This window comes from Rhinichthys klamathensis, unplaced genomic scaffold (genome assembly GCF_029890125.1).
Source record: "Rhinichthys klamathensis goyatoka isolate OS25496 unplaced genomic scaffold, OSU_Roscu_1.1 h1tg000019l_1, whole genome shotgun sequence".
NCBI lineage: Eukaryota > Metazoa > Chordata > Actinopteri > Cypriniformes > Leuciscidae > Rhinichthys > Rhinichthys klamathensis.
In genome coordinates this window covers 4566723-4579167 of record NW_026606570.1, presented here as the reverse complement: position 1 = coordinate 4579167, position 12445 = coordinate 4566723, and the positions used below count along the sequence as shown (strand labels likewise).

The 12445-nt window shown below is 38.4% G+C and overlaps 1 protein-coding gene across 2 annotated transcripts in view; it reads left to right on the top strand.

Annotated features, from left to right (window-relative positions):
• pappab (pregnancy-associated plasma protein A, pappalysin 1b) overlaps positions 1 to 12445 on the top strand; it is a 140638-nt gene that overhangs the window by 75765 nt on the left and 52428 nt on the right. For both annotated transcript variants that reach the window (XM_056236508.1, XM_056236503.1), the window contains exons 15-16: positions 9299 to 9482; positions 9699 to 9906. In XM_056236508.1, coding sequence (XP_056092483.1) covers positions 9299 to 9482; positions 9699 to 9906 — 392 coding nt within the window. The remainder of the gene's footprint in view (positions 1 to 9298; positions 9483 to 9698; positions 9907 to 12445) is intronic.

Below are 12445 nucleotides of genomic sequence, written 5' to 3'. Positions count from 1 at the left end.
TTACCCCTTAGGGTAGAGCAGGAAGAATGGATCTAGGAAGGGTAACTCGCATGACTTCTTCATTTATCTCCCTCTCCATTAGTTGTAGCTTTAAGAAAGGAATGCGCTTCCCTTTGGGAGGGTGTTCTTTAGGTATTTTGCCTTTGCCATAGGCAGGGTATGAGCTGCTCTCCCCCAGTTATCTGGGGTCTTTAAGCAGGGCATGGCTCCCCTGCGGCCTCCTTGGGGTATTGAGCCTGGGTATTAAGAATAGGAAACAATGTTGTATTGCTCTCATGTCACTCCTTCCCTAAATTGTAGTAAGGATTGGCTCCCCCTTGGTAAAGCGGCATTAAAAAAAAAGTTAAAAACTGTTACTGAGGGTTGAAAGCCTCTTAGAATCATGCTCGCTGTCGTTGCGCTGCTCTGACGATATCCTTTTTAGTTAGAGCAGGATAAACGGAATTTTAATTAATCCAGTTCCATCTGTTCCTCCACAACAATGGTTGGGTCCTGAGGTAGGACGTTAAGCCCAAAATGTACTTCGGCCATCCACGCACTGTCCGTGTGAGGTAATTTTCGTCATCAGGAGGGTCCATGGACGTCCGCACACCCCGTCCACTAGTTAATGTGTATGCGCCGAACTTGTCTTTCCGCTCTCACAGCCAAAAGAGTATACTTTGAAATGATTACATGCTCAACTGTGCACAAGACGGAGTGAAACGTGGAAGATGAAGTATACCCGGGCCTTTACGCTCCCCTACAGGTATTGCTTACGATTCTACTCGACCTATGCTTAGAGGACCTGGCAAGTTTGGGCAGTCAGCCTATGGATTCATGGCTTTTTATGACAGCAGTTGCTCATTTAGTGCTTGTACTGTAGGTCTCTGTGTAGGCCCACGAGACAACTTGGTACATAAGTAGAGATTTAGCTCCCCTGCAGTTTCCTTGGGGATTGAGTTGAAGTGGCAAGAGCCCTTCCTCTATGCTCCTCATGTATTCTCATGCCTTTTGATGAAGTGAGAGCCTTTTTCTCCCCCTGAGAAGTAGTGGTAAATCAAAGGTTGTAGTCGAGTTCTCGCTTTGGATAAGTGTTAGAGCTCTGCTTTTGGTACATTTAGGTTTTACCTGCCCTGCGAGGGAGGGAAAGGTCATAAGGCCGGGACTTCCCTTTCAATAGCGCATTGAAGCTGAATTTTTCTGATGCTATTAGAGAAATTAAAACTTAGGGAGTGGCTTCACTAAGCAGTCTATCCCCTTATTTACACTGCACATGTCTATGGCACATTACAGCTCCAACACGGCCACCAGAGCTGATTGTGACCGCTCTAGTCAATTCTTGTGTTTATAACAGCCGCACCGCGGCTCTCCCCGCTGCTTGGCTAAAGATAGGTGCCTGGTCTATTTTTGACGGACGCCGCGTCCAAGCTGCACTGGCACTGTATGTGAAATATAGATAAAAGATGTATGTTGAGGATGTATTTTAAACGACTAAAACACAGCTACAAATCTTTTATCCTTGTCGTTCATAACTGAAATGGAGTTTTAAGTGTATTAACAACAAAGTAGGACATAGCAATAAACATAACAATAAAAACAATTAAACAGGACAAACATAACTGTTTAGCCAACTTTACCATGGTAGAACCCCAAAAATTAAGAAAAAACTCCAAAAAATTAAGAAAAAACTCACAACGTCGGACAGGCGATTCTCATGGTCTCGCGAATCCAGTTGCTTTGCTTCTGAAATGCTCCTGGTGTGAGTTGGCGGAGCCATAATGCACCGCAGACATGTGCAGTATAAATAAGGGGTATGGCTCGCACTTTTGCGCCTGGGGCTTGACGTGCCTTCACTATATCTGATTGACCTGTATTGTCAAATTATTTTAATGCCCACTATGGTCTGTATACTCAGCCTAGTGAGGCAGGCACCTCCTCAGCATGGTGGAGTGGATATGTGTTCCCCATAGCATCAACTCCAGACGCCGTGTCAAAGTTCCACTTCGAAAGGGAATGTCTCAGGTTACGACTGTAACCCTGGCTCCCTAAGAAGGGGGATCAAGACACAGCATCTCGTTGCATGCATCAGGTTGCCTGCACGTCTGCTTCAGACAAAAGAGTTGATGAGATATTTTGCAGACACCCACTTGTACTTGAGGGTAATCCACTCATGACATCATTGACTGCCATTGGCCAATTGATTGGTGTGTTTAGTACACATGTTCAGACACCGATCACGCTGAGGGTGTTCCCCATAGCGTCGACTCCAGACACCACATCTCATTTCCCTTCTCAGGGAAACAGGGTTACAGTCATCTGAGACGTAAGATCTAATATTTATATTTTTTTATTTCAGCTTAATTTCAATTAACAAAAAATATTTCTAATAGTTTTTGTTTTAGTTAATGATAACAACACTGACTTGATGCCCTTCTGCAGTGATGGTATAGTTTGGTTGTTTATTCGCTTATATCACGCAGCCGCCATTTTGAAATCGAAAGTGAGGCTCCAGTGGGAAGAACCCTGGAAGTAAAGATAAACAACAATGCCTTGGACTACCAACCTGAAGCTGCTCCCGCGATTTACACTATTGGATGTTAATATCCAATATAGGATATGTATATAGTTCGTTCCTGCTTCTTTTTTTTACTTTCGGAATTATATATATAAAAAAAAAATATTTATAAATGATTTTCACTGTATATAGTCTAAAGTATGAAAGAAATGTATGTACAGTTTTAGAATAACTCATTTCTACATTAAACACAACAATACGCCATCGCATTCGCGACTCTCGTGTGATTAAAGGCGGCACTTCCGGTTTTCTTCCCACCGGAGCCTCGCTTTCGAATTCAAAATAACGGCGGCGTGAAATAAGCCTATTCTAGCCTAGATATAGATCTAAATATATACATTTATAGATAAAAATTTGTAGATATGTTGCACTAAAATTTGTACCAACAATGTCACATTTTTAATTGTGTTTTTGTTTAGTTTTCAATGACTCTTACTTTGCTTCTCTTTGTTTTCCTGCTTCCTTTGTCTTGTGTTCCCGAACATCCCGCTCATCATTTGTTGCTATGGTGATTCATTGTGTTAGTAATTAGATCACACCTGTTGGCCTTTTAGTTCATATGTATTTAAGTCCTTCAGTTTCCTCAGTTCTTTGTCTGGTGTTGTTTACAGAGGCGGACAGAGTACACAGCTTCGTTACTTGAGTAAAAGTACAGATACCCCTTGCTAAATTTTACTCAAGTACAAGTAAAAGTACTACAGTCAGTTGTCTACTTAAGTAAAAGTACTGAAGTACTTGTTTTTAAAAGTACTTGAGTATCAAGAGTACAAGAGTAAATTTTCTAAATATTGCATTACTACTGCCACAGTGTCAAGTCAAGTCATCTTCATTTATATAGCGCTTTTAACAATGTAGATTGTTTCAAAGCAGCTTTACAGAGATAAACATATAATTTAAGGTAACAGAGATTGTTTTGGTTTTATAGCGGTTCTTGAATAATGTTATTTCCAGCTAAACTTAGTTTTGATTGATTCACTTCCGTCGAAATGATCATTTGTTATTAAATTAGGGGCCGCTAAGACGACACCGTTCTCTCTAAATAGACTTCAAACTGAACCTGTGATAAACGCTGATGGCGTTCACATGCGCGTTAAGAATTGATTCTATAGTTATGTGTTCGAATATATGTGTGCAGGTTTGTAATTCCCTACAAACCATGCCTAAACAAACTACTTGTCTTTGCCTATAAATTTGATGCAGAATTTTATTTTATCACTTCGGGGTAGGTACGCGAACCGTGCTTACATTTATGTACAGAAACGTCCTACATGGAGTTATGAAAAATGTTAATGTTAATACCTTTGATAATCTAAAAGGAATTGGAAGTCATTTTCATCTTTTTACCATGTTGCTTTATTTAACATTTCTCACTTGCCCACAAAGCAATGCACAATGGCAACGCTCTGACAAACCTCTGCTAGAGTTTTAATGGATTTTTTGCACCCACATTTGAACCTGTTTCGTCTCTCATCTAAATCTGACCATGGAGTTGACTTTGGCGGAAAGCTGAAGGTGATTGCTGATAGGCTGTCCCAATCAGTGGCGCCTGCACAATCCAATCACGTTTGAGAGGGAAACAACAAATTGAGGGTTTCCGAGATTTTTCTTTTTTCCTTTTTTTTTTTTTTTTTTAGAAGTAACGGGTACTCACGGTTATGGATAGAAATGTAGTGGAGTAAAGAGTACAATATTTGCCTCTCAAATGTACTTGAGTAAAGTCATGAGTAATCCCCAAAAATGATACTTGAGTAAAGTGCAGATCCCTCAAAATTGTACTCAAGTACTGTACTCAAGTAAATGTACTCCGTTACTGTCCGGCTCTGGTTGTTTATGCCTTCAATCCACATTGCCTTCTATGGTTTTGATTATTCTACTCATGTTGGATTATTCTCTTTTTGATTGGTTTAATAAAGTTATTGTGCTGTTTACTAGCTAATCGCATCCTAGTCTTCTTCGTGGACCTGTATATGTGACAAACATTTTGTGCTAAAAATAAAAAATACAACAAAAAAACATTAGCTGAATAATTTATCCAGATTTTTTATAATTAATAATAATAATAATACATTCATTACATGTATTTTTAGAAGATTAAAACATTGTATAGTGAATGAATTAATGAATGAATGGCTTTATTTCGAACATGTAAAAATACTACAATAAAAGCTAATAGACAAAAACAAAGACACATTTTTTTTTTAAATTAAACAAAAAACAAAACAATATTAACTTGTACATGTCCGAAAAGGAGTTGGAAGATGCACTTCTCCACTACTTGTTAATAATCATCAGATTGGCTTTATAATTACATCATCTTAATACATTATTTACAATTTACTACATATATGTATATGTTTATCCCCACACACTAAAAAATACAAAGGAAACATATACATATGTACATTTGTTAAAAATAAAAATAAAAAAAAATAATATATAGTAATTCTCAATTCAGTCTCTTTCAGTCAAAGATATATTCTTTATTCTTGTTTTTATTTTCCCTTTTAAAGAGTATTATTTAGATTTTAGATTCAGTTTTTATATCAGATTGGCTGAACAGTGTTCCAGGAGTGCTAATTTCATAGACAACCAACAGTTGATCCTGCCTTGGCTTCTTTGAAACTATTTTCAGTGCACAAATTAAATAAATAAATAAATAAATAAATAATAATAATAAAGATTAATAATATCTGGACTGTGTGGGTGTGCCTATGAAATAATGTCTAATAGTAAATGGGCATTTAGAAAATTGTGTCATGACAGTTTCAGTGTTTACCCTACAAAATGTGATCATATTAAGCTTGCGTGTGAGCTAGAGAGATGATGACGACAAGGCAAGGGAGCCCTCGTACCTTTACATAGCAAAAGCGCTGATCCTAGCACAGTCATTACAGCTTATCAGTCATCTCCAGGGAGCTCATAATATGTGTTCCTAAAGGCTTTAGTCAGAGACAAATTAGCCATTTCATCATTAACCTGTTACCGTAACATCATTGAGAGGATGCCAATATGGTCCTATAAAAAAAAAAAAAAAAAAAAAAGACAGATAGACAGAGATAGATGTGTTTATAAGATTGTGAGCCAAGCCCAGCATCGAGGGTTAAGATCTCGCAACCCATTATGAACGTAGGACAGTTTTGTGAGCAGATAACTACAGCAACAACCACCACTACAGTGTCATGTCTTTGTGTCCGCAGCTTCCTGGCCGCCGGCCCCTTGTTTTTGCCAAGGTGTTATTGAAAGCAGAGCATGTCCTGAAATCACTGTTAGGCAAACAACATTTCAACAGTGCAAAGGGAAACGGAGAGTTTGAGGTTTGCTTTACCCCCTGTTTTTGTTTTTTTCAGCGCTTCTGCGTGTTTGTGCGTATGTGTGTTTCAAGCGTGTTTGCTTATGTGTGTACTATGCATTCGTGTGTGTGCGCACGTGGGGAGAGAAACACAGGATGGGGCAGGGGTGTAGAAGAAAAGCCAACAGAGGCATCTGTGTTGAATTAGGCACAGTAGTCAGTGGTAGTTAAATACTCAGTGGAGGAGGAATCAGCAGCTGTAAAGTTTTAAAAGAAGGAAACTCCGCACGCAGACACCCCCCTCCGCAACTTGCCACCCCCCAATGTGACGGCAGTCCCCTTCTCTATGTAAACCAGAACGGCCTGTCGTGATATAACTTCAAGCAGGAGCAACGTGTATTTGTGTGTGTTTTCGTTTGTGCATGTGACACGGATTATATGCCATACAGGTGGGCATTTAAACAGCCCCCTGCATGTGTGTGTTTCTTCAGTTCAACCACAACAGTTTATGTTTTCCTTTTCGTCCCACACAGCCCCTGCAAGCAACTGTGGTCATTTCTTTTACTGCTCCTGTAATGCAGCCAGTGTCGGCTAATAAACCTTGTGTCTAAACTGCTATTGAGCTTTGAAATGGCTTTGAGAGAGCCAGAGATGTCTGGGCAGGGAAAATTAGATGATGCTTTTATGTACTTCTGTAGCCTCTCACAGGTTTTATAAAGAAGGCAGGTATGTGCACTAACACGCTCTATGGCATTATGACATAGACGGCAGCCTCTCTGACCCTAGGGGGAGATGTTGAGTAGATTGTGACTGCTGATCTGTTTGGGATTTTATTAAGCCAGTGATATGAGGTAAAAAAAAAAAAGAAAGTATTTTATTACACTGCTGCCCTCACATGAAGAAGTGAAATGGATACCTTTTTTTATAAACAGTTGTTCTGTTATCATTTATTTTGATTTGTAAGCTTTTGCTTCACTTCATTTATTTTGTCCTTTTTTGGCTTTTGTCTTGTACTTAAGTTTAGTTTTTGTTTTTCTGTTTTTTTTTTATTTAGTTTATTTGTTTGTTTTGTATTGTGTAAGTTGTTTACCTAATAAGTTTTTTTGCTTTGCTTCATTTTGCTTTGTTTGTTTTGCCTGTACTTTTTTACTTTTATCTTTTGCTTCTGCTTCATTTTTTTGGTTTTGTTTTTGTTTTACTTTGTTATGCTTAGTTTAATTTTAGCTTTTGCTTCGCTTAAGTTTATTTTAATTTAGTTTTGTTTTTGTCTTTTATTTGTTGTTTTTTCTTTTTGTTTTGCTTAGTTTAACTTTAGCTTTCCTAAGTTTAATTTTGTTACACCTTTCTTACATATTTTGTTTTGTTTTTCTTTGTTTTGTTTTGATTTGCTTAGTTTTATTGTTGTGCTTACTTTGTTTTTGATCGCCCCCTCCCTCCCTTTGTTGTTTTGTTTTGTTTTGTTGTGTTTTTCAGATATTCACCTCAAATATTCAAGACTCACACTTCCATGGTGAGCTGTTTTCAATAAGAGCTTCAGTGCAAAAAAAAGGAAGAGGGAAAGAAGGGGGCAAAAAGTGTTTTGTAACTGTGTCTGGATTGCATTTCAAATGCTTCCCGCTGCTTTGCTCAGTTTTAGGTGCTGGTACATTTCCTGAGAGGGTACAGAACATTAGATAAGCTCACCACATTCCAGCCCATTTAAATCTGCAATTTCAAATAAAGAGAAAGGAGACGAGAGAAGAAAAGTGGCCTGGGTCACAGTAAAGCAGCAACAAAAACACTATTCATGCATCTTGATGTTTTGTTTTGTGGATGCAAGTTAAAGAACATTTGCCACAATAATCTGTGCCTTGCCAGCAAAAACTGTTTGGCTTCACAGAAATTGTTTCAATAAACAAAGCTGACATCTTTTTATTTTATTTTTTTTACCAACCAGCTTTCATCACTTGTCATAAACAAAAGGAAAACTCTGTGGAGAAGTGCATGTTTTACTCTGTTCTTCACTGAAACAGTCTGGACTCTATACCCACCTACAGCCTGTGTCCAATCCGCTGGGTATGGTTTATGTTAAACATCACTTTTTTCATTAATACATACTTAATACCACACACAAAAAGTACAACAATCTTATAACCCACATGCTAGATGAAAATAATATTTTTGGCTGTGAAAAGTCTGTCGTGCCATAAAAGCATAAACCCTTCTCCGTGGTTCACACGTTTGAAGATTCATTGAGGAGCTAATAGAAGAATACAGTGTTTTCTCCTGGTGACAAATTCACGACTGTTATTTCTGCTTTGTACACAGTAAAGTTTGATTTGCAGTGATTTATGTATCGAGTCAATAATAGGTCAGTAAATGTCCCCTCATGTTACTCAAGAGAGAAGAATAACCAAATAGTCCAAATAAACTATAGGCAGACAAGTCTTCATTGTTGGATTGCATTTGGAAATAGTAAGAGGAGATACAGTGGAATTGCCACTACAGAGAAAAGGAGACTAAGTAAGAAACACTCACACTTGCTAATTTTGCATATATTTTTTTTGCATGTTCTCATGCACATTTTGAAATATGTGGTGTCTATTTTGGTTAGAGGAAAGTCATACTCTCTATGCAGAATGGCTGGTTCATTTCCCATGCTGGAATAAATTAATCTATCCTGTTTGTAATAGATCAAATAAAATTGCTAGTGGATGAACAGGAGCGGGAAATACTACTACTACTAACATTACCTTAAAAACACCAGCTGGTATATTATAAATGTTAGCGTTCAGCACAAAGGTTATTGTAATTTACCGTAAGTGTATGATCAATCACGAATTCATGACGATTTGTAACTTTACTCTCATGTGAAAACGAGGATCTGATTCGTCAGTCTCATTTTAATGGCGCTGGGCTTGGCGCACTTGGGCGCGTTCATTATTTTTTCGACAGAAAATCAGTTTGAAATCACTAATGAAACATTAAACAAAGTCCCGTTATGTCAGGCAGTGATCGACAGAATTTTCTGAAAAAGAACTCGGCCCTGTAAGTTTAATTGTTTTGTTCTTATGGTGGTCCGGGATGTGTGCGGTTCGTGGCTCTGCTACTAGCACAGATGTATTTGCAGACATCACACAGGTCTGACATGACTTAGTAAAACAGCAGAAATGACCTCTGACTCACCCTGCCTTCAGTTCTGACAGCTTTATATGCTATACCTGAGCTATTTATTATCACCAACTCAGACTGTTAGCTTCCCACTGCTTTCTATTACCAAGAGATACCTACATATATTTAATTTAGCTGTATTATTTTGTCTATGTATAGTTTGTAAAGTGTTATTGAAACAGATGTGTATTATTTGATATGGTCTGGTCTGACGGATTGTTGCGGTTGCAGTGAATTAACAGAGAAAACAAAATGTTCTTTTCCCATGTCTAAACTCTTGCCTTAATGCTTTTTCCTCTAAACAGTCTGAATCCACGGTGACCCTCACCTGTGCGGATGGGAAATGGAACAAGCAGGTGACCTGTGAACCTGTGGACTGTGGGCGGCCTGACAAGTACCATGTGCACCCGGCTGTCTTTGAGTTCTCTGAGGGTACCACCTACGGCAAGAAGTGCACTTTTCAGTGTCGGGAGCCAGCTCAGCTTGTGGGTAGGTAGACCATGACCGGTCCTAAATAAAAAAAGCCCTAGGGATTGAGAGGTCAGCTGTGTAAAATGCCAAATGTGGTTTTGACACCAACCCCCCACAAAAAAACCAATACACATTGAAAATAACAGTGCTATATATGACATCAAATTGAAGTAGGTTCACTTTGGATCTTCACAAGTCAACTTGTCCTGTTCCTTTGTCCTTTCATCTCCGCAGGCGGTAATAACGTGCTGACGTGTATGGAGGATGGCATGTGGTCTTTCCCCGAAGCTCTGTGTGAGCTGCGCTGTCCGGTCCCTCCTCCTGTACCCAACGCTGTCCTGCAGACCAAACGCTGCAATGCAACAGGCCTCAAAGTTGGGTCTTTCTGCAAGTACAAGTGCAAGCCTGGCTACCATGTGCCCCACATAGACAAGCCTAAAAGGTGAGAGACCACTAAACCAACTTGGATGCATAATTATGACTTACATTAAATAACTTAGCAACGTTTCCAATAAGGTCCCATTTCATTATATAATTTAATGCATAAACTCACATTAACAATGAGCAATACATTTGTTACTATTCATTGTTAGTTCATGTTAGTTCAAGTCCATTAAGTAATATTAACAGATACAACTTTTAATTTTAATTATGTATCAGTAAATGTTAAAATTAACATTAGCTAAGATTACTTTAGAAGAATTTTTCATTGTTAGTTCATGTTAACTAATGTAGTTAACTAATGTTAACAAATGCACTTGACACAAAAATCATATAAAGGTGATTTAACCATTCATCAAGAATTGTTAACTCTCAGAACTAAATACAATGAAGTATCTGCCAAAAAAGCGGCTGCCAGTCTTATGATGTTAAGGCAAAATTAGTATGACCAAGGTGAGAAAGCTGGAAAATTGCTAGCTTGGAGAATTAAACAAAATCAATCTGAAAGAACAATAAATTCTATTGAAGATAATAATGGCAATATCACAAGTGACCTGGTTAAAATAAACGATACTTTTAAATGCTTTTTCGAGACTTTATACACCTCTGAATATTCAAACAAGGGTGCACAAACAGCCTTTCTGGATAATTTGTCCATACCTTTCATTCCTGAAGAGGCAAAAATGCCTCTGGACAAGGATATAACGGAAGAAGAAATTATGGATAGTTTAACAGCGGGTCGATCACCGGGGCCAGACGGTCTTAATGTAGACTTTTACAAAAAATGTAAAAGAAAATTGGTTCCACCAATTTTAGACATGTTTAAAGAATCTTTTGGAAATGGTGTGCTCCCAGACTCCTTAAGAAACGCTCTCATTACGTTAATTCCTAAACCTAATAAAATAAATACCAAATGCGAATCATTCAGGGCGATTTCATTACTTAATTGAGAATGAGAATGTGACGTCACATGCATTGCATTGTGGGAAGGCGTCGACATCTTGGAAGGATACGCTATCCGTTGTCATGGTTACTTAGACAGTGAGACCGAGAGAAATAGGGACAGAGAGAGAGAGAGTAGCTTGATATTTGTTTGCATTTTTGCGATAAGGCACAGTTTCTTGGGAATAAATGAAGAAGGGGGAAGCAAAAGGAAAGGGGCTCTATCGGGAGAGACTAAATAACAACACCAAGCAGCGTTATTTAGAGAAACATCAACAACATGGACTCGTACGACCTGCTACAGAATGGACGAAAGACCCAAAGCACTACCACCTTTCACATACCCTGACATAGTCAATTACCTGGTTTATGGTATCAGTGCCTAACGTTACTGCCTACACAATGCAAGAGTTCAGAAACTTTAAGTCATCTGAAGCTTATGAACAATTCTGCTGCGGCTGGGTGCAAGACTTAGAAACCCCCAAACCTGTAACGTTAAACTGCGAGAGTTCAGTCATACTTTATTTTTCAGGCCTCATTCATATGTGGAAATAAATCTGATATGTATCAGATACCGTATACCGTAAATATAGGCTATATAAAATAAAATGACACAACCCTGTCTATTTTTGTTAAATTTCAGTTTTATTGATCAGTAAGAGACATTATAACAGTATAAGTAGCCTAAAAGGTATAATAAGTTATACAAGACAATAAATAAAGTAAACCATTCAGACACAGCAGGATACAACGTTAAAATAGCCAAAATATAAAGTTATGAAACTTCACTTTGCCCTGAGCCAAAACGATTTGCCAGGGACATACGGGCATTTGCACCTGCCGTGCAACGTTAAGCGGACAGATCGGACATTCCCCTGTCAATGCGAGTCGTACGTCATTAAAAAAAGTGTCTTTTTAAAACATTTCGCTGGACAGATATATCTAAGTTATAACAAATTAAACAACTCTAGTTGAAAAACAGAGTATTAATTTCGTTCGTTTGTGTTAAATAAAAGGCGAACTGTGCTGAAATGTGTTGCTTTTGAAATCATTCTTTGCTCGCTGTTGCTGCTGTCAGTTTATTGACAAGCAGTTTCTCTAAATAAAGCTGGCTAGCATTGTTCTTTAGTCTCTCCCGATAGAACCCCTTTCATTTCTCTTCCTTCTCCATATCTTCCAAAGAAACTGCGGCGTATCGCTAAAATGTAAACAAATACTAAGCTGCGCTGTCTCTCTTTTGCTATTTCTGGAATGTTTAGTCGCGCCTCTGTGAAGTTCTGAAGGCGTTGCCCTTGGCAACCGATAGCGTCTCCTACCATCATGGCCGACCGGCGCCAAATCGGCACGTGACTCCTCACTCTCAATACAGATGTTAAGATATTGAGTCAAATTCTGGCAAGGAGGTTGGAGGCACTTTTACCCGATATAATATATCGAGATCAAAACGGATTTATTAAGGGTAGGCAAGGTCTTCACAATGTTAGAACTTTGCTTAACATTTTATATCTTAAAAAGGGAGCTTCTGATACAGCCATTCTATCCCTGGACGCTGAAAAGGCCTTCGATAGGGTGGAATGGCCTTATCTATTTGAGGTCCT